Here is a 24,580-nt window from a genome sequence, read left to right on the forward strand (position 1 = left end):
TTAAAAAGAGATACACATGTAAATTATAAATCGACAATATAAATACACCCTAGAGACCATGAACACACATTAAATAGTAAAATTTATCGCTTTTAAAACATTCATTCTCTCAACTGAGAAAATCAACTAACATGTTTCTCTCTAAAACAAGAAATTTTCGTTTCGATCGGGGACAATTATTTTAACGAATTTTTTTTAAAAGGCAACTTCTTTGTCGCCAAGTTTATACTTATAAAAATAATCACACAACCTTCACAAGATTTACACACTCCGTTCATATTTAGTACTTAGTAAAAATATAGATGTTTTTGCTTCATCAATTTTATTAATATTTTTTTATATAAACATCAAATCATTACTTTAATGATGTTCTATATTAAAAAAAAAAAAAATAAAAAAAAATAAAACCAACAACAACTACACATAACAAAATAACAAATGCCGATTTCTTCGTAATCTCAAAAAAATATTGATTAATCAATAAAGCAAATATCAGATTTACAATTATGTTCAGACAAGGGATATAAAGTACAAGAAACAAATCTTGAATGATCTGAAGGTTTCGCTCCTATATATTATAGACAATAACATAGATATTTGAAAATGAATTTTATTGATGAGATATATACATGTTTTAATATTTGCAATAGTTACTTGTCCCGCATAACAATTCATGTATATATTTTCTACCAATATGAGAGTTATTTCGTTTTCATTATAACACTGATATATCATGCAAATCAAACATAAAAATAGATCTATAAATGTCTACCTCCGGCAAACTCCAAACTTAACGCAAGACAATTCAAAACAAAACAACAGAAAAGTGAAAGAATACATTTCTCTATAGAATACAACAATACTTAAACAATAGGAACTAGCTAAAACAGAAAAAAAGTCTATAAAAACTTAAAATTGCATATCCCCTTTTTTTCTAAAACAAGAATATCATGATCATAAATTCTCATGTACAAGTCATAATATACGTCATAATATAACGTGGTCATCATCATCATCATCATCATCATCATCCTGTTATTTATCATCATCATCTGTGCTTCCATCATCAGAAGTCTCGCTATCACTGTAATCTCGTTTAGCGAAAGGCATGCAAGCATAACACTGGTTCTGAAAGAAAATGCATAGAGAGAGATCGACTGTAGCGCACTGTCTGTATATTGGTTAATATGGTGTGGATACACAATATACTACGTTGATTTTTTTTTTTTTTTGATTTGTATTACATGTATGACGATTTTATAAAATCCTTATATCTTAACCACTTGATCACTTAAAATAAACACGTCTTCTTTCCGTCTCTTAACCATTAAAACCAGTCATATGAATATTTTTTAGGATAAACATAATTATGTTATTCTTGATTACAGGAAATAACTTTACGCACACCAAAATTGAGATTATTGAGAATCGAAATTTGTACATGTCATGTACAAAATCTGATTCTCAAAAATCAAATTTTTTGTAAAGGACAGTACCATGTATAATACTGGATATATCTTCTTTTAAAACGTACCCACTGGTATGGAACGCCATAGCTGCCTTATGTGGCTATTTTATATGTAGATGGTGCTTTATTATATTATGCTGTGGTTATTTCATGTGAAGATGGTGCTTTATTATATGAAGATGGTGCTTTATTATATGAAGATGGTGCTTTATTATATGAAGATGGTGCTTTTTTATGTGAAGATGGTGCTTTATTATATGAAGATGGTGCTTTATTATATGAAGGTGGTGCCTTATTATATGAAGATGGTGCTTTTTTATGTGATGATGGTGCTTTGTTATATGAAGATGGTGCTTTATTATATGAAGATGGTGCTTTTTTATGTGATGGTGCTTTTTAATGTGAAGATGGTCACTCGGAACTTTATTTCTGAAGACTGGGTTAAACATTTATTATCTCGAAATTTTGAAACTAGAACAAAATTGATACAGTTAAAATCCATTTAATACACGATTGCTAGTTTCTCTTTTTTAGCATAATAAGTATTTATGTTACGAGATGAACTGTACGACTTAATCTCAACTGAATTGACAAATATGATTGATTGAATAATACAATATTTTGTCAGTATTTCTTGACATTTTACTTTTGACTTTACCACTTATAAAAGGACCTTCTTTGAGCTATATTATAGTATAGTAGACCTTTCCCTATGACTTTCCCTTACTTTATCTTCAAGTCAAATCCTATCACATAGGGCATCAGTCTGTTTATAATCAGACCCTCAATCCGTTCCTTTATTTGTTTTTTTTTATAATGTTTTGTTTTGAAACACTCAGAATGTGAGCTCTTCCTCCAACTCACCACTTAAGTTAAAGAGGAACGCCGGGTCATCAATGACGAAGACCGACTGGGCGATGACAATAACAAAATCAAAGTACTGAAGAACTGACGAGAGTTGATTTTGTCGATGTTTATTTATTTTAAAATCAATGATATGTTATTTTGCATGACAAGTACATGTAGTTTCTAATTTGTATTTGAATTACGCACATTTTTATGATATGAATTTTTGGATTTTTTCGACAAGAATGTCGAGAAACCCCCCATATGAATCATCTTAAATAATATTTAAAGATAAAATTAATTCAATCAAACTATGTATCAGTAATAGAAATATTTCTCGAAAATTGTATGGATCCAAGCAATATTGAACTCTATAGTCTCGTTCAACCAAACGCTCGGCTGACACCGTAAATCTCCGACAAGCAAGGGAGACTCTCTGCTTGTCGGAGATTTACGGAGACAGCCGAGCGTCGAGTTGAACGAGACTATATTGAACTACATACGACTACAAAAAATATCTAAATTGTTCGTACCATTTAAAATCTGACTATTTTCAAGCTATTTATAAATAAGTTTCCTTGAAAAACATTGCTTTAGCATACATTACATCGAATTTATCAATTATGTTCAAGAACTAAGTCTTGTCAGCAGCAATGATTTGTGATGAGGTCCAAACACTGTTTCACTTTCGGTTTGTCTGAGTAACTGCATGGGAGAGTTGATTAAAATCAACTCCAAATTAAGAGCGGATCAAAGATCTTATTTTAATCAGATTGCTAGGGCATAACCTTCGCTTAAACACAAATAATTATTAAATTCATTTTTCTGCTTTGCAGGATAACGTTACTAGGCTTTAATTAAGGTCTTCCGTTTCCAACGGAAGACCTTTCTATTATTGTGCGGGTTAAGATTATTCTTATTTTTCTTTTTTTTTTTTTTCTTCCTAGACGCGAACTTTGAGGCTTCATATCGTTCTCATTTCTGAACGGATTTTGCTCAAATTTTCAGGGCTAATGGACTTTACAAAACACTATCTTCATCAATTCATAAAAGTTAGAATTCCCTTTCCGTTAACGAGTTATTCCCCTTTTAAAATTTTTTAGGGCCTTTGGTTTCCAGACAAAGGCTCCGAGACTATGATAGCAGGGAATGGGAATCCAACGAATTTGAATAACAAAGACATTGAAGTTGTATACATCGGTTTTTGTTTTTGGATTACGTTCCTTATTTAGGAAAAGGTAGGGGGTCAAAAAACAGGATTCCAAAAAGTGCAAAAATTTAGACATATTTTCCTTTATATCTTTTTAACAAAAAATATTTTGTTAAGACATGAAGAATAAAAGTTGTGCAGAATATCAAGGGCTTTCATTTGACACCAATAAAAAAGGGCTGGCCCCTTAAATTAAGGGCCAATAGCCGCTAAAAGTTTTTGCTTAATAACTCAAAAACGGTTTGGATTTTGATATGGATGTCGCTAGAAAAGTTGTTTGTTGGGATCTCATAAAGGTCGTAACAATATTATTTTGTAAGTGATTTGTGTAGTATGAGTGTAAAAAGCTTTACATGTTGACATGTACCTGTTTTCATTTGACAAGTTAACGAAAGTCTTTGTGCGTACAACTGGCATAAAGTTGCCGCAGAAAGTATGCTGGTTTATACAGGAGGCATTAATTTATAAGAATTTTTTTGTTGTTGGAGTACATGCTTTTTTTTAGGAGATTAAGTCATTGTTGTTAAGTTCTTATAGTGCACAATCATTAAAAACGGCAATTGGAAAACAAAACATTCTTTTTCTTTTCTTTTTAACCACAAAATATGGAATTAAAAAACTCTATGCATTACATTTTATTTATTAATTCCATGCATTTAAAATCTACCTTGAATCAGAGCTGTGTGTGTGTGTACCATTACGTAAGCTCTCCCTCGCCCGCGGCCGAGAAAATCGGTCACCATGCTCGCGGCTGGACTACCTAGCGGTCAGCTGTTATCTAATACACGAGAGTTGCGTCTCTCATATATGAGTTTATTTAGCCGCGAACTCAAGAATTGTTTTAGTTTTGATTACACAAAATCTTTTTATGAATTAAACGATTGGATGTCAAGTAAGAAATAGTTCATTTAATTAATAAAAGCAATGTCATTCTCTAAAGCAATAATAGACATAGATCAATTGTGGGGTTTAAGTTTAAAATATATAACTTTTATCTGATAGAGTAAGGTCATTATATTGCAAACTTTTCAAATCTTCCTTGGTTGTGAGCTGTGCGTTTATGTGCGTTGTACCTTTACGAAATATATTCTTTGCCCACGGCCGAGGAGATCAGCGACGGCTGCATTACCTAGCGGTAAGCGGTTATTTAATACACAAGATTCGCACACCGCGACTTACACTTATATGCATATGAACGTGTTTGAGTTAATATAGCCGTATATACAAGAACTGTTTTAATTTTATGTTATAAAAGTTTGTCCTACTTGTATATATAAAATTAAATATTTGAGTGTAAATGAATATTAATGAACGATATTACTTCAAATCGGAAAAATCGTTAGACATAAACTAATGGTTGGTTTGTTTATGTAAACTACTTTAAAAACTGTACAATTAATGTTATAAATCAACACCCCCCCCCTCCAATATTAAACATTTAAATGATGATCATCCCTCGCACATGGATAAGTGATCCGCGGTCGGTTCGTGTTCTTCTACATGTACCTTATGACGCGTTTATGTTTCATATTTTGCACGGACACTACTATATTTTATTATGTTTTCAACTATTATATTGGTTTAAGATGAAAAGATAAATTTATTTTACTTGTACAGTTGATTAAGCATTGATTTATACGATAGCGTATAAGGTAGTTTTAAAATCAAATCAAATTATAATCAAAGTTCCATGTTACATGTTTGCGGTAGGTGCTAGCACGATAAAGGAATGCCCTGAATTGAGGCATTCGATGATTATTTTAAAAAATATTCACATGAGTTTAAACAACTTTAGATTAGATTCTATCGGTCACATATTAATCACTACTGTAGTTTCATTGTGGAAGCGAACTCATTGCTGCCCCCCCCCCCCCCCCCCCCCCCTCCTCCCGCCCCGCTGACAGGTGCTCGCGCTGGATTTTTTTTTTAATTGGAGAAAAGATAGCAAGATCTGTCGAAAATCATTTTTGGTGGTTTCTTATGTGTAACATTTTGTTTCACTTTCCCACCCCTTTGTTTATTCGGCCAGTCTGTGTTAATTCAATTGCCGCATGCGACCGAGAATCTTGTGTCGCTTCAGCGCACACAGCTCAGAACATTTATAGCCCCAGGTCATCAATTGTTATGTAATTGAGTAACAGTTGGAAGGGTGATTTTACTACATAAAATAATAAAATCATAATATAATCTATTTGAATTGAGTACCATGCGTATAGATTCCCATAATAATTATTTTTTTATTACCTTTCTATGTTTACATTTAATTTTGTTCAAATAATTAATAAATTTTCTATCATTTAAATTGTGTGCTTCATCAAATACGTATTCCGATTACCTTGAAGTCATTAATTTTACATTGGCTTTTGACGAAAGAGAGACGCCTGACCTGGATGGTCACAAATGATGAAAACAAATACACAGAGTTTGATTGACAGGTTTAGCCAGGTGCAGGTCTCACCCGATGTCCGAGGTTATGTGTGCTGCTTGTACACAGCGGAATGGTCTCAGTAAGAGTTATCGATGTAAATAAATAATAAAAATACATGCTTATCAAATCATGATCGTGCAAGTTAAAGTTGATTTAGGTTTGTTCCAATAGAAATCATGTTTCGCTAACTGTATGTTTAATATTTTTTATGTATAGCGAATTTTAATATTGTTTCAATACTGAAACATCGCATGAAAACGTTAAATATACATGTAATTATCTGTTACTAGTCGTCTTTTAATATATATACCTTTCTTTTGTTTGTTAAAAATTCGCTCAATTTTGTTAAAGTAATGTAAAACACGGGCGCCATTTTGAAACAATTAACTTGTCAGAGAGTTCCGAATGAAATCTGATGAACGTTTCACATGGTTCTCGCACGCTTTGCTCCAAACGATTTACACGCTTTGCCCGAAACGCTAAACGGTTTACATGAAACTCTAAAAGGTTTACACGAAACGTTTCTCGCACGTAGGCCGCACGCTTTTTTGGTGTAGTAGTACGTTTTAGGGTCTGTAAATTTTGTCAGCACGCAATTCTAAACTTGCACATAGTCTTTAAAAATTTAGAAATATTTTAATATAGAAGTTATCTTTGAGAAAGGTTTACGTGTTTTGTAGGCGGGTTCAGTTTAAAAGAGAAATACAATTCCTGACATGAATCATGAGTACATACTGTTTATAACAATGCTTGCTACCCTTGAAAATTTAACTCGCCATTAAACATCTCACTTTTTAAAGAATGTTTGAAACGATTACATAAACTCTGCTCGACAAATAGTTTTCCTAAAATATTTTCTTCCTTTCTTTGTTTCAAAACACGTTTTATATACAGGCTTTCAATCACAACACGTTTTTATAACAAAAGCAGAACTGAAAGTATAGTCATTATAATCGTTTGACACCATATAACATATATTTTCAACTCGCAGCAACAACGGAAGACCTACTCGGGGCTTTGCCACGAGCTCTGCTCTAGTTCTTGTAACATTCCGTCATTATATAGTTGTCACTTAATAGATGTAAGTTCGGTTGGGGTAAAGTCGTACACAGCTAGATCTTCTCGATAGCTTATATACTAATTGTGCTAGAAAAAAGAGGAACTAGCAATAGTGTATCAAATGGATTTTGATCGCATCAATTTTTTGTTTTACTTTCAATATTTCGAGATAATACATAAATGGTTAACCCAGTATTCAAAAATAAGAAGAGTTCCGAGTGACCACCTTCACATTAAAAAGCACCATCATATAAAAAAGCACCATCATATAATAAAGCACCATCTTCACATAAAAAAGCACCTTCACATAAAAAAGCATCATCACATAAAAAAGCACCATCTTCATATAATAAAGCACCATCTTCATATAATAAAGCTCCACCTTCATATAATAAAGCACCATCTTCATATAATAAAGCTCCACCTTCATATAATAAAGCACCATCTTCATATAATAAAGCACCACCTTCATATAATTAAGCACCATCTTCACATGAAATAACCACAGCATAATATAATAAAGCAACATCTTCACATGAAATAGGCACATAAGGCAGCTATGGCGTTCCATACACTGGATATATCATATTTTGAGACGTACCCACCGGATATATCTTATTTTGAGATGTACCCACTGGATATATCTTATTTTGAGACGTACCCACTGGATATATCTTATTTTGAGATGTACCCACTGGATATATCTTATTTTGAGACGTACCCACTGGATATATCTTATTTTGAGACGTACCCTGCAGTCGACCCAGCACTCAGGACAGTAGGAGAAGTTACAGCCCGGGGTGGGGCACGGCACGAACTCCACCATCTTCTTCTTCTCCACGTCACCACAGACCAGGCACGTCTTCTTGGAGCGCTGGAAACACTTAACCAGGAAGGCGAGGCGCGGGAAAGTCTGCGCAAACGCACTCAGTATGCTGGAGTCTCTCTGAAATAACAGGCAGCTTATGTAAGTCGCCAAATGCTATTACACTGTACCGATTGAAGGACACAAAATAATCGCTCAAAAGAAATTAACTCCCATGGTAATAAATGGTAAAAAAGGCTAATATTGCACAAATAATTATAGCAAAATACACTAGTAAGTTGAAGGGGGAAGTATAAATGTCACACACCGCAGTACAGTGTGCAAATTATATCGCTTTGTTTTAAAATTGAGACTTTGTTGAAAAGGTAAGATTTTTAAAAATGACAGAAAAGTCTTGAGTAAAAGTATAATTTAAACATTATGTACAAATGTATTTACCTTGCACTTATATGCAAACTTTGCTAAACCAAAAGGATACGCCGTAATGTAGTGTAATATAATGTTAACCTTTTATTTATGACAAAATATTTTTCAACTATTGAATATACAAATCAATTTAGCCAAGCAACGAAATGTAGCACATTTCAAGTTTTAAAAAAATTAAAAGTTAAAACCTATGCATATGACGTTCTTATTAACTTAGGGATATATTTGTTGATTTTTTCGTTACGAAAAAAAAATAACGTTGGGTGCCAGAATAGTATTACGTTTGTGACGGTCAGACCGGTTCAAATACCGGCGCCAGATAGCTCAGTTGGTAGAGCACCTGACTAGAGATTCAGGGGGCCCGGGTTCGAATCCCGGTCTGGTCCGTCATTATTTCTCTCATCCCTATGGTGGCATAGATCTGCCACCACTTGTCAGATAATTATGTTAACTTCTCATATGTTTATGTCAACTTGTCAGATCTTTATGATGACTTGTCAGAAAATAACCATAGTGACTATAGAGACTCAACATTTTTTGTCAAAAGCGTGTTAGTGCCACTTACTGCCATTTACTTGTCATCATAATACCATATGAGTCGACATAAATATCTGACAAGTTTACATAATCATCTGACAAGTCGACATAAAGATCTGACAAGTTAACATAATTATCTGTCAAGTTGACATAAAGATTTGACAAGTTAACATAATTATCTGACAGAAAAAATAATATGGCCACTTGTTTAAAGAAAATTATCATTCATATTGTAAGTCGACTTGTCAGATAGTGATGTTGTCTCGTCAGATGTTATGTAGTCTTGTCAAATAATTATGTCGACTTGTCAGATAATTATGTCCACTTGTCAAATAATCATATCGACTTAAAAGATGATTATGTCGACTTGTCAGATCCTTATGTCGACTTGTCAGAAAATATATTTCAAATGAATGGCACAAATTGGGCGTGGAAAGGTTAAAGTGTTGAATTCTTAACCACGTGAATAAGTGACAAGTCGACATAAAGATCTGACAAGTCAACATAATTATCTGACAAGTCGACATCAAGATCTGACAAGTCGACATAATTATCTGACAAGTGGTGGCAGATCTATGCCACCATAATCCCGTTACACGTTCAAGTTAATTAATTCTGTGCTTCCTATAAGTAACTGAACTGTAAGTTTAAGATCAGTTTTTGTAGTTCAATAAGTAAAGCTTAATTACGACTAGGAGAAAAGTCTCAATCCAAAGCAAAGAGCGACTTTAGAAGACTTACCGAAAGCTGAAATTTCTTGGCTTCCTTCAAAACCTTTTTCCGCAGATGCTTGAGAAAACCTTTTCTCTTCTTTAACAGTTCGTTGTACATAAACAAAATGCGTTTTTTCTCTCTCTACGAAATAAAGACAGAAAACATCATGACAATGACCAAGAAAATATATAGCCTGGACATGAATTATTAGTACACCTTTAATACAATTAAATCGCGGTGCCCCCTATTTTTTGACCCTGGTACATGTAACTCGTAGCCACATTTTTGGACTTCTAAGAATGCTTTTGTATGCTTAAACATTTTTCCATTACGGGCTATATTTTGATTTTGGACTAGTAAAGAACACAAGAATGAAGAGAGAGAGAGAGAGAAAGAGAGAGAGAGAAAGAGAGAGAGAGAGAGATGTTACATGAATAGTAACGTGCCTTTCGGTAGAAGAATGAGCAAATTACTCTGCGCAGGCGTAACCCGTAGGCCTGAAATAACATTAACACCCAGACCAGGACGTAGACTAAATAGATCCGAACGACGTGCATGATGGGTAGAGGCGTGCCGTAGGGTAAACACTCTGTAAAAGGAACAGTGGTTAATTGACTAATTAGCTAAATAATTATTTTATGTGACACAGAGAGATAGAATAATAATTTTATTATTATCTCTCTCTCTCTTTATTTACTAAGAGCTCTTTTAATCCAGGAGGTTAAAAGAGTGTTAAAATGACACTAATCGTTCAGCCCCTTTTACTGTGAACTGTAGGAATTAAATTACCAAAGTTGGTATCTTAAATTGAAGCTCTTTTATTTTGGTAGGTAAAAACTATGTAAAAATAGGTATCACCGCCAAAACTTCCTTAATCCATGAACAATGTGTACTTACCAAAGTTGGTGGAGACGGTGTCCACCGAATGTTTCTGGTTAAAGGCCCTCAGGAAGAGACGCACTATATGACTCATAAACCCCTTACCCGCCACCTTAACTTCAATGTGATGGATCCCTATACAGACAGAGGAAAAGACAGATATACAATGTAGATATCAAGTTACACAGAGAGATAGATATCAGGATACACCGAGAGATATATAAAAGGACAATTAGAAACATATATAGATATCAGGACATACACAGAGAGATAGGTATCAGGACACACATAGAGATATAGATATCAGGACATACACAGAGAGATAGGTGTCAGGACACACATAGAGATATAGATATCAGGACATACACAGAGAGATAGGTGTCAGGACACACATAGAGATATAGATATCAGGACATACACAGAGAGATAGATGTCATGACACCCATAGAGAGATAGATGTCAGGACACCCATAGAGATATAGATATCAGGACATACACAGAGAGATAGATGTCAGGACACCCATAGAGATATAGATATCAGGACATACACAGAGAGATAGGTGTCAGGACACACATAGAGATATAGATATCAGGACATACACAGAGAGATAGGTGTCAGGACACCCATAGAGATATAGATATCAGGATATAAACAGAGAGATAGATGTCAGGACACCCAGAGATATAGATATCAGGACATACACAGAGAGATAGATGTCATGACACCCATAGAGAGATAGATGTCAGGACACCCATAGAGATATAGATATCAGGACATACACAGAGAGATAGATGTCAGGATACCCATAGAGATATAGATATCAGGACATACACAGAGAGATAGATGTCAGGATACCCATAGAGATATAGATATCAGGACATACACAGAGAGATAGATGTCAGGACACCCATAGAGATATAGATATCAGGACACACATAGAGAGATAGATGTCAGGACACACATAGAGATATAGATATCAGGTCATACACAGAGAGATAGGTGTCAGGATACACATAGAGATATAGATATCAGGACATATACAGAGAGATAGATGTCAGGACACACATAGATATAGATATCATGACATACACAGAGAGATAGATGTCAGGACACACATAGAGATATAGATATCAGGACACACATAGAGATATAGATGTCAGGACACACATAGAGATATAGATATCAGGACATACACAGAGAGATAGATGTCAGGACACCCATAGAGATATAGATATCAGGACATACACAGATAGATAGGTGTCAGGACACACATAGAGATATAGATATCAGGACATACACAGAGAGATAGGTGTCAGGACACACATAGAGATATAGATGTCAGGACACACATAGAGATATAGATGTCAGGACACACATTGAGATATAGATATCAGGACATACACAAAGAGATAGGTGTCAGGATACACATAGAGATATAGATATCAGGACATATACAGAGAGATAGATGTCAGGACACACATAGATATAGATATCATGACATACACAGAGAGATAGATGTCAGGACACACATAGAGATATAGATATCAGGACACACATAGAGATATAGATGTCAGGACACACATAGAGATTTAGATATCAGGACATACACAGAGAGATAGATGTCAGGACACCCATAGAGATATGGATATCATGACATACACAGAGAGATAGGTGTCAGGACACACATAGATATAGATATCATGACATACACAGAGAGATAGATGTCAGGACACACATAGAGATATAGATGTCAGGACACACATAGAGATATAGATGTCAGGACACACATAGAGATATAGATATCAGGACATACACAGAGAGATAGATGTCAGGACACACATAGAGATATGGATATCAGGACATACACAGAGAGATAGGTGTCAGGACACACATAGAGATAAAGATATCAGGACATACACAGAGAGATAGATGTCAGGACACACATAGAGATATAGATATCAGGACATACACAGAGAGATATATGTCAGGACACACATAGAGATATAGATGTCAGGATATAAACAGAGAGATAGTTGTCAAGAAAGAAAGCGAGAGACATTACGAAACAGAGAAACATTGATATCAGGATACACAGAGAAATAGGTATCAGAACAGAGAGATAGATATCAGGACACACAGAGATATGGATTTCAGGGCACACAGACAGAGAAATATAGATTTCAAGACACACATAGAGGTAAATGTCATGACATACACACAAAGACATCAAGACACAGAAATTGATATTAGAACGAGTTTGATTAGTATCTATTCACGAATCTGCCTCTATTCACTTAATGTGGTGGATCCCTAGCTTTCTAAATTAAAACACAGATATCAATCACCAAAATTAAAATTGATTGGTCAGCCCCTCCACCTTCCTAAGCCACCTTCACGTTGATTTGGTGGACATTAAGCATATGGAAGAAATGTACTTGCCAACAAGTAAAACAATAACAGAAACAGTTTCTTTATGCAACATGAATATCAAACTAAAAGAAAACAGCTGTTATGTTAAACATTCATAAGAATAACTCAAATGAGAGTAAGAAAAACTGTATAATTGTTATAAGATCCAAGTTATACCGAGCGCAGCGAGGATTTATGGTAACACGTATATGTAAGAAAATCAGTGAAAAACGAAAGTTGAATCGGGGGTACTAAGGCCAAAAAAAATTTCTTCCAGCCCTGGGCGCCGCCATATTGGCAGCCATTTTGTTTTTTAAAGTTAGTTCGATCATTGATTGACTGGTACTTATCGATGTTTATTGCCCATGAACTCCATTAAATAAGTTCCAGTGTTTCAATAGAAGGTAATTTGAATTAAAAGAAATTAAAAAGGAAACCAGATAAGTTTCAGTAGTGCTTCAATCAAGAAACACGACTTGTTCTATGTATGTCTTATCAAATTATCAGATGGAAAATAAAAACATTAACGTCAAGGAACTGATCTTTTAGATACTTAATAAAATATTTAAGTTTATTACAGCGGCATTCATATGAATTTAATTGATGAACAAAGAAAGAAGAAATAAAAAAAAGTTCGGAATCACGTAACTCTCTTCGGCTATTTCCGAAAACAAAACGTGTACGTTTTACGTTTGAAACATGACGTCATAATGCAGACTGAGCACGCGACGTTTAGTCAAACTTTGGCTAATGATTTGAGTAGGCAACTAGGCGGATCCTACTGTGTGCGTTTCAAATAAATTGTGTTACAAAAATCAAACTGCTCTGTGTTAAATCTGCGCTCGGTCCAACGGTCACACCGTTAACATATTACAATATAAACTTGATTGTCCTGCCTTGTTGTCTGTAGGTCACGTGACTGTTTTTCTCAATGATGTCCATCACCTCGTATAGGACCTTGGCGGATACGATGATCAGAGCAGACACCATGCACCTCATGATGATCATGAAGGTCCCCTTACTCTACAAATTAACGATTTAAACTGATCAATATTTCCTTATTGATGAACAAACATGACCAGAGCAGACACCATGCACCTCATGGTGATCATGGAGGTCCCCTTACTCTACAAATTAACGATTTAAACTGATTAATACATGTATTTCCTTATTGATGAACAAACATGACCAGAGCAGACACCATGCACCTCATGATGATCATGAAGGTCCCCTCACTCTACAAATTAAAGATTCAATTAAGCTATTAGATATTTCCTTACTGATGAACATACTGTACTAGTAGTTATTTATTTTACGCCAGTGGTTAGTAAGTAATTCAGTACTTTCAGTACCTTGATTTTCTATAATAACTATGTATTTATTGTCCCAACCAAAAGAAGAATCGGCATGCTATAACTAGCTTATAGAAAATAAGTATATAATTTGTGTTGTGAACTTTAGTTACCAGTTTTTTCTTTTCAGATTTCATTAATTTCATTGTTTTGGGATAGACAACCTGGCCTCTCTCGAACTTTTTTAATGGTAGAAGTCTCCGCTTTTTCTAAAAAAATTTAAAAAAACTAAGTACATGTAAATGCCTTTTCATTTGCTAGTATACCAAGTGATAAATATGAAATATATCTCAATCTCTCCATCCATCTTTTCATCAATCCATTCTCTTTATCCATCCATCTTCTATCCATCCATTCATCTTCCATCCATTCATCCATCCTCTAACTATCCATCCAGCTTTTCATCTATCCATCCATCAATCTATCCATCCATATATTTCTTCATCTATCCGTCCATCCATCCACACTCTATCCACACTCTTATCCATCAATCCATCTTTTCATCCACCTACTCATCCATCCATATCCACCCATTACCATACCTGATACATGCGCCGAGCGTCAATATGGCGGAAGTACGGTGTGATGTACATGTTGTCAAACTGAAAGTCGGACAAATACCTCTTGTTGTACTTGTAGGAGCTGAAACAGAAAGTTCAACAGTTCACACCTCAGAAACAAACCATTATAGCTGTATATATTTTTTGAAAACGCAATCTGTAGAAGTGGTAACTAGAATTGAAGTTAGTGGTTTAGTGGTTCTAAAGTCAAACGTTACGCATGGGTATTAGATACGTTGATGCAAGATTTACAGCTCTTAAGTTTTCATACCACATGAGAACTTGCTCACACAGTTTTCATTTTTAAGTTGAAACGAAATCCCATGGCATAACGCGCGTTAGATGTTTTGTGCATTGGATTGTGATTTCTCTAGCAATGAAAATAAGCGAAATTAATGTGATTTTTTTTGCCTATTTTTCATGTAACGTGAAATTCATGTTCCCCCTTTAACTTTCAAAGAGAAATTCTCGTGAGGCTCACTTGACTATAATACCCAAACAGTTACCACATCACGTCTCTATAGCTTCTCCCACACTTATTATATACCCTCTCGAATATTCATTGTATATACTCCCCCAATACTACTTGTAGTGACAGATGACATCATCACCTAATGAAGACGAGGATGAAGGTGAAGGCCAGCGTCCTCTTTAACAAGGTCAGGAAGAACTCGGTCAATTTCTGTCGCTTGGAGAACTCGTGCATGGCGCCCTTCCGCATTTCCTCTGCCATGGTGTAATCAACGTCCTCCGGCGTATGTACCATCTGTGTTATTTTGTGTAAAAGTGAATTCACTTATTAATTACACGAGAGAGAGAGAGAGAGAGAGAGAGAGAGAGAGAGAGAGAGAGAGTGAGAGAGAGAGAGAGAGAGAGAGAGAGAGAGAGAGAGAGAGAGAGTGAGAGAGAGAGAGAGAGAGTGAGAGAGAGAGAGAGAGAGAAAGAGAGAGATCATCCTCTCACCTTGTATTGCATGTTGACGTCAAAGTTTTGGTCCATGTTGTCCATTGTGTCGTCTGCTGTTACGTACGTCTCCCCAAACCCGGGCTCCATCACGTCCATGGAGTCGCACTCCATCCCCAAAGCGCCCGGCACCACTGACAGACGGGAAGAAGACTAATTACAGGGTGAAAGATCATGCAGTGCATGGCGTCGGAAGCAAGTTTAAAGTTGGGGGAAGGGGGTGTTGGTGTTAGACTTAATCATAAATCTTGACACGCCAAAAGAAAGTGGGAGGGATAAGCCCCACCGCACCTAGAAGCCCCCCCCCCCCCCCCCACCTCATCCCGGTTCCGAAGCCTATGAAAAAAGATCACTAACACAACTTTGTTTTCCGTCTAATACATACATGTACCACTTGATAAGAATTGTTAAGGAATAGGGAATCATTCAAAACACTGGTCTTTATGAGCTGTATTTTTTAGAATTTTATTTTGCTGTAAAAACCTGCTAGTATTATAAGTTTGCATATAACTTAAACTTTTATGATAAATAAGATTGGAAAAAATCATTAATTTTTGTCAGAGGAAAGATATCCCTTCCAAGGAACATCTAGCAACAGGACGACAATAATTCAATTTTGCTCCAATTAAGACTTCTTAACGGCCTTTTTCACAAAAATTTGTCGAAAAGAAATTTAAAAACCATGATAGTTTTGTCATTTTAGTAGAAAATAACATTTTCTTTAAAAAAAAAAAATTTCATCATGAAAATTGCAGCTCATATTGCTTAAACACTGACAGTTAAATTAAATGCTTCTTGTAGGCACGAGTGTTAGAGGGAGGGTATCATTGATGTGGGAGGAAGAGGGAGAAAACCTGCGTGTCCAGGCGACCTACCCCATTCTCTTTCACATAATCATAGCCACTGTCGATCATTCTTTGAATACTATGAGGCGATTATAAAGGATCAAATCTATCATGATAAGCCCTCTGGGCTTTATTGGATTTGATCACGCCCGGACCATAATGATCATGCACCTCATGAATAATAATCACAGATTGATTCGTTGTTACCTATAATATTCATGTTATTTTCAACATCTGTATGATCTGATTTAGGAATATTGTCATTTAAACAATAAAATGCTTTCTTTGATGATTCATGCGGGTTATGAAGGTAGCGACATTGCAGAAAAAATACATAACCCGCGTTAGCAGGCTATGCAATTTTTTTCTGCAATGATCGCTACCTTCATAACCCGCATGAATCATCAAAGAAAGCATTTTATTATTTATATTAACATCTTTCTTTTAACTAATTAATAAATTGACTATGAAAAGTTGGTAAAATTCACTAAATTACTTTTAATGTACATAAGTACGTTAGCTAAAAGAAACAGCCAAATAGTCTCCAGTGAGACTGTGAGGCGACTTCATCATGATTATTTCGTGCAGTCCGTGATTTTTCCTATAGGTCGCTGTAGGCTTCGACCAATCGATAAAAAGGGCGTGTCCATTTTATTCCTGTCAGTATCTTGTCAGTTTCCAGCCGTTGTAGATTTCGACCAATCGATAAACGGGGCGTGTAGATTTCAATCTGGCTGTTTCTATAGAGCTATGGATTAACTATATGTTTCCGTAAGAAATAGAGGAAATAATACTTAGTAGATGCAAAAATTTCACTTTATTTTCACTTCGTATTATTAAGAACACCCCGCTTGCGCTTCAACAGTACGTTATTTGTGTCAGACGGACGGACGAAGATACATAAACGAAAGGATGGACATAGATCGAAGAAACAGACATACGAATGAACAGACACAAATAAACAGACAGGCAGACACAGACAGACAGACAGACGGAGGGACAGACATAGACGAATGGACAGAAATAGACCGAAGAAAAGGCAGACATATATGGATGAATAGACACAGATAGACAGACAGACAGACACAGACAGATGGAGGGACATACATAGCCGAATGGACAGACATAGACAGAAGAAAAAAGCAGACATACGGATGAATAGACACAGATAGACAGACAGACAGAAACAGACAGACGGAGGGACAGACATAGACGTATGGACAGACATAGACAGAAGATAAAAGTAGACATACGGATGAACAGACACAAATAGACAGACAGACAGAAAGACAGACGGAGGACATACATAGACGAATGGACAGACATAGACAGAAGAAAAGGCAGACATACGGATGAACAGACATACATAGACAGACAGACAGACAGAAAGACAGACAGAGGACATACATAGGCGAATGGACAGACATAGACAGAAGAAAAGGCAGACAAACGGATGAACAGACATAAATAGACAGACAGACAGGCAGACACAAACAACCAGACAGCCTGATGAATAGACAGACACATACGGACGGACACAGACAGACAAAAGTCGTTTAAATTACCTCTGACGATCTGGCAGAAGAAGGTCAGCCTCAGCGGCAGACATAGGTAGTATCCTATGATTGGAATGTAGCCCACACAGTCGTCCCACAGGCTAAGCATTTTGTTCCGACAACTTGACACTGCCTGGTTCCATATATCTAATGGGGTCAAAGTTCAGTTAATGTCATCTTCGCTTGCCAAGGTTGTACGACCCCCTTCGTTCCACCACGGCAGAGTGGATAGTTATCCCTTGGCAAGCGAAGATGAGTCAATCGAATAAAAGTATGTTAAAATACTCTGCATCATAAAACGGTTAAAAGAGACGTCGTTGAAAATTTTTTAAATACAATAATCTATATATAATTGTAAGGTGCTTTTCAATCGGCAAATAATGAAGTTTGTTGACATTGTGATGTTTAACAAATCTAGCCTATACCAATTGGGTGCATTTTTGATATCTTTAGAATTAAGTACACAACTACCCCGATGCCTAAACTTACCACAGTTTTTGATTTAAACTGAAATGAATTCAATATTTGTTTGTTTTATACGATATAAAATGGTTTGTGGCAGTTTACGTTTTATAAACTGAGAAAAAAAATTAAAAAGCGTAAACTGTTTCAAACCATTTTATATCGTATAAAACTAATAAATATTGAATTCATTGCTTATAATTTAATTTTTTTACTCTTCATTGTAGATAAAAACGGTCATTTGACCTTTAAAATGACGTAAAATTGTAGAAAATTCAAACGTAACGTCAGGCGTATTGATACGTTTTTGACGTTAGTCTTACTATGACTTAGGCAACATTCTATATACGATATAAAATATTTTTATAGCCAATTAGAAAGCTCGTTACAACCAGATTTAAATTATTTATTAATCACCGTGAACATCAACTTTCGAGGAGTTTGTGTAAAATCACTTTTTCAAGGATAACTTAATTAGCGGGAAATGCTCCTACCAATACAGTATGGGAATAAATAGAAAACATACTCCAATAAACATTTGATTTATTGAACCTAACAAAGAATCCACGAACATTTATTTAGTACTCAACAAATTTTGATGAAATAACAGGAAATAACAGTATATATAGGATTTTAAAATAGATTAACTATTTATGTAATGAAAACAACTTTTAATTTTATTGAACACAGACTGAGTCTGAATATCTACCCCCCTCCTCCCCGCCCGGGCCAAACAAATTGCATTAGCCACCAATAAGAAAATGTTCTGGATCCGCTCATGAGGAGTTTTATTATTTATAGTATTTGTGTTTTTAGTGCCACGTTTACCCAATCGCAGCCTCTCGAGCCTTTTCGGCAAGCTCGGAAAAACACCTCGAATGTATTAACATCACCGGATGTTAGAATTTTATACAAAATGGAGTCGCTTCCCATGAAAATAAGTATTCGGTAGACAGCCTTGTATGTCAATCGCAACTTCTCGGGCCTTTCCGGCAGGCTCGGAAAAACACCTCGAATGTATTAACATCACCGGATGTTAGAATTTTATACAAAATGGAGTCGCTTCCCATTGAAATAAGTATCGGCTAGACAGTCTTGTATGTCGCTTCTGTGTTATATTTTAGTGTATATCGTTTACTTTAATGAAGTATAGCTCACATCTCAACAGATCATGAAATGTGTTGTATTTATATCAAGTTCTATAAAAAGGGGGGTTGTCATGGACGCCTACATAATACATTCGAGGTGTTTTTCCGAGCCTGCCGGAAAGGCCCGAGAAGTTGCGATTGCCTTGTATGTCACTTCTGTGTTTTATTTTAGGGTATATAGTTGACTTTAATGAAGTATAAACACATCTCAACAGATCGTAAAATATGTTGTATTTGTATCAAGTTTTATAGAAAGGGGGGTTGTCATGGACGCCTATAGGTAATACATTCGAGGTGTTTTTCCGAGCTTGCCAGAAAGGCCCGAGAAGTTGCGATTGACGTTTACCTTCACATCTCATCTCTAGCTTTTTCCGGTATTGCTTTTCGATTTTCTCCGGTCTGTCCCGCGCGGTTTCTGGGTTGTTTTTCTCTTCGATCTTCTTCATCCGGTTTTTACCTCGACGCCCGCGGGTATCTTTGTCCACTTTTCGCATTCTCATCTCCATTTCCTCTTCCTCTAACTCGTTTTCCTTGAACTTTATGCAACACAGAGGAATTGTGAAGTTAAATCAATGCAGAGTTTTTTGCGATACGTATTATGATACATGCTAATTCAAATTTGGTGTTACGTTCTAACGTACTCTCTAATTGGAAAAAATTATTTCATATCGTACAAAGAATGTAGCCATGTTTTTATTATGTCAAAATAATACTGTACATAATTATAGACAAGCAGAACTAATTTTGTAGAATTCTTGATAGTATTAAAAAAGTTTGTATTTCAAGTCAAATTACAATAAATTGTCTTTTTTAAGTACAGACAGGTCACGGAAAATTTTAAGCAGCATCATACAAAATTTTTTCGTAATATCTCTATTCAACATGATAATTGGGCATCATTAAAAAAATATTTGATAAAATAACTTTGATTTTATTTTTATTTTACAACAACATTGGGGAGTGGGATACCTTTAGACATGTTTCGGGCTATCAAAATGTTTGACGGAACTTTATACCATACAAATTGAATTACACCCAGCGGCGAGTAGTTTTATCGAAAATAATTGCAAATACGATTAATATAACTTTGATTAATTGAAACACGTCACGTGATCAACTCACCTCTTTTTTGAGTGGTTTATATGCGAATTCTAGGTCACCAATCACCCTCTTCAGGTGGGCTCCTTGTTCCTAAATTGAAATGGAATAAATATATTTTAAAATTCCTTAACAACAGAGAAATATTTCCCTCCTACTATTTTCGCCCATTTTGACCTCGTTTCCCGCAGGCTTCTAGATCTGAATCTCAGAATGATTTTTAAACAAATGAGTTTATGTGGGGATTTGTTGCTTTCCAAAATCCGGAAAATCCGGGGGAGGGGGGGATTATACTTTTCACCTCAATTTCACTGCTTATTTTCTTAGTTTCAATTCAATTTTTTACATGGTCCCATAAAAGTGTGGGGGGGAGGGGGGCAACTCCATGATAATTCAATTTTTTTGTATGCAAATTTAAGAAAAATGTTTGCTGCGCAAAAATGTGTGTGGGGGGGGGGGGGGGGGGTGCTACGTGCCTGTAACTGTATCCGAGTGAATTAACGTGTATTAAAGACAAGACGAAACCGTTTGCTTGTGTAGAGAAGAGCGAAAATAACATGGTGCAAAAATAACCCTGTTTACAGAAGCAAAATCTTAAAAATGACAGAGTGTAAAAATGTTGACAATTCAGGTGAGCTGTACGATCCTCGCAGTTTATAACCTACGTGTATATAATTATTTATCTATTCACATGTATTCAAACCTCTTAAACAGGAAGAAAACTGTATTGAAATTAATTTTGAAATAAGCTAAAAGATCTTCTTCAATACTTCCATATGTACACAATATTTCAGGCGAAGACAATCATATTTGCGATTATTGTTCGATCTACGCTTCGCCATTTTTGCAAATGGCGAACTTTTCTCAAAACTGGCGAAAAGAAATCGAAACATTGAGGTGGTTTTTAAAGCGCTAAGCATAGCTCAGTGCTTTATTGTCGTAAGTATTCTACTTCCGGTGCAACGAATAACCGCCCATATCATTTAAATTGGTTAGGGAACCAGTTTCAGGAGTTGCACGGACTAGTACGGGCGACTGTGAATTTAATGTACGGTGCTTACATACATCATTGCAGGGGCTGCCACAGTGATGAGGAAATATATTGCGTATACTGAAACTGAAATGTTATATACATATATATCTCTTTTATATACAAACAGAAGCTGGGTTAGCGCTTTTCAGTACTTTGATTTTTTTCTATAGTGGATCTGAGGGTTCAGCTTCCAACCTTTTTTAAAGCAGTAAAATTGAAATAGAAAGCAAATATGTTCTGATATTCCCATCTTCAAACAGACTGGAAACGTGCAATTGTCACCATATTGGTATACATTGACCTGAATGTGAATTGGTCACTGAACAAATTGAAAATTGTGTATACTGTGGAATCATCATTGTTCTTGGCTTTAGTGGGTAGTTATTGCCCACGTATTTACATTCCCACGAACCTATACACAGCCATTTGTTTAATATCTATTAAAATCATCCCGATTGCATTACCAACGAAATTACGTCCCCACGAACCAGAAAAAATTTGGCTCTTCACGAACATTGACCCCCAACAAATAGAAATTACATGTGTATTCCAGAGTACATGTCTACCAAAACCGAAGTAAAAATTTCGCAATTAAATTCAAACAATTTACAGAAAACGTAGAACAAACAAGCAAAACAAGTATCATATCATTAATGGCAATGATCCAGTAGATCCAGTGTTCTGTGACGTCACACTTTTTTGTAAAACTTTGAATTCTTTAAAAATTGTGCAAGATAGTTTTATTTCTTTCATGTGAATATAATCACATGGATGTAATTATAATTATTGGTAAGTTCAAGATATTTTCGCACTTAATTTTATACTAAATTTCCAAATTTTTATATATTTTATCTATGCAAAGGGGAAATAACTCTTTTTCTGACTTTTCTCTTTGTTGTATGTCTAAATGCTATAGTTTTTCTTATTCCAACGATTAATTTTAAAATATTTTTGTAATTTTAGTTTTCTGATAAAGTTGACATTAAAATTAAACAAGAAAAACTAATTTCTGCCTACAAGATTTTACTTTTAACCAAAAAAAATACATTTTTGTAATGCTAAAATATGCTTTAGTTTATGTTTATCTGGCATCTCAAAAAGTGTGATGACATGTATATTTTTTCTAACAATTGATGACATTTAAGTCTATTAAATCGAAATCAGTTCGGTTTTTCAACTTTCCTCAGAGAGTTTTACGAGTATGGAGCTACCTTAAATGTCTATAATATTCCAATAAGATTTTACCTGAAAATCCTTGGCAACACTCATGATGGGCCTGGTTTTGAGGTCCATCTTAGTGGTTGAGTGGTTGATGGCCAACTCGGTGGCACACACCAACGCCCGCGTCACCTCCTGACCATTGATCATAATGTTGTGGACAGGTCCTGCAATGAATGATCGATCGATTGATTGATTATAATTGATTGATTGATTTATTTTAATGTTTCTTGATATGCTTGTATTTCTATTTTGTTTGCTGAGTTTGGAATTTGGGTATTTTTTCCTTTTTTTGTTCTCACTATTGTTGTTAGATATGACGGTGTATTAAAGGGGTAGGTCACGATTTTAGTCAAAATTATTTTTTCCGATTTTAATAATTACAATGCTTCAATAAAGCATTTTTAGTAGCCAACCAAAATTTGAGTGTCATTCATTGAGTAATAAGCAACTTACAGAGCTTACAATTCTTTGCTATGTAAACAAAGCTTTTGTTTAATTTCGAACGATAAAGTGAAAACTTCAGTTTTAGACCAACAAATGTGTCTGGTAAATGTTAGAATCAATTTATTTATGCTTAAAATGAATAAAAAGATGGAAAATTAGCTTAAAAAGAACTTTTACCGGTAAATTGAATTAATGTAAGCAAAAACAAGGCACGAGCCTTGTTTACATAGCAAAGAATTGTGAGCCCTCTATATTGCTTATAACTTTTCTACTGACTCTCAAATTCCATTTAATAATTGGAAATGCATTCCCACAGCATTGTAAATAATAAAAACAGAAAAACAGAATTTGACCAAAATCGCGACAATGCCCCTTTAACTATGTTTGTGTCCAGAATTTTTTTTCCCAAGGAAGTTGGGGGAAGGGGGGGGGGGGGTCGACGGTAATTGATTACGCCAGGGGGTCTGATGCATATATTCGGTACGTTTATAATGTAAATTTCGAGAAATTTGAATTTTGCAGGGAGGGGGTGGGGGGTCTGAACCCTCTGACTCTCATCCTCCCCAATCTAGATCCATGCATGTATAAATAACAGTACACACTCACCTGTTATCAGAAATACAATGGCGTAAGCCGCCACGAATGATCTCCCCTTCTTACCGAAGAACGTGGGCACGAGTAGCCAGGTGATACATCGCACCTGTACAGACATGGCGTAGCCACTGGCCATCCCCAACCCCAGGACACCTCCCAGCAGCTCTTGGAGGTTCTTGGGCAGTGCCAGGGGCTCCAACACAGCCTTGTAAAGCACTGAATGAAAGGAATTACAAATGGATGTAGTCTCGTTCACGGGTTTTTTAAATTTGATTTGAACATAATTTATTATTTAAGTAGTATGAATACTGTAAACCAACATTCATTCGCGGCGACTTTATTTCGCGATTTACTTCCAGTAAACTGGTTCGTGGCGACGAATGTTCGCGACCAAGCCTTATATTCAGACCTGTATTTTGTTATAACAACCATACGATAAAGACTGGTTCGAGGCAAGAAATATTCGCGACGACGAGGCTCTCGCGAATTTCGCGAAAATGT

At 35.5% G+C, this 24,580-nt stretch overlaps 1 protein-coding gene and 1 non-coding gene across 2 annotated transcripts; one reads left to right on the top strand and one right to left on the bottom strand.

The window, feature by feature from the left end:
* Nucleotides 1-592: 592 nt before the first annotated feature.
* Nucleotides 593-24,295, bottom strand: LOC105346420 (E3 ubiquitin-protein ligase DCST1; the record flags this gene model as incomplete). The annotated part of the gene is given in 15 exon segments (XM_066068810.1): nt 593-1,128; nt 7,763-7,957; nt 9,542-9,655; nt 9,961-10,103; nt 10,412-10,528; nt 13,700-13,826; nt 14,269-14,364; nt 14,698-14,797; nt 15,327-15,481; nt 15,679-15,812; nt 18,089-18,226; nt 20,036-20,225; nt 20,812-20,880; nt 23,066-23,205; nt 24,092-24,295. Coding segments are annotated over 15 exon segments (2,015 nt in total), but the record flags the coding sequence as incomplete, so codon positions are not given.
* Nucleotides 8,577-8,651, top strand: Trnas-aga (transfer RNA serine (anticodon AGA)). Its single transcript has one exon. It is a non-coding gene; the product is annotated as a tRNA-Ser (tRNA).
* Nucleotides 24,296-24,580: the final 285 nt, after the last annotated feature.

This window comes from Magallana gigas, chromosome 1 (genome assembly GCF_963853765.1).
Source record: "Magallana gigas chromosome 1, xbMagGiga1.1, whole genome shotgun sequence".
NCBI lineage: Eukaryota > Metazoa > Mollusca > Bivalvia > Ostreida > Ostreidae > Magallana > Magallana gigas.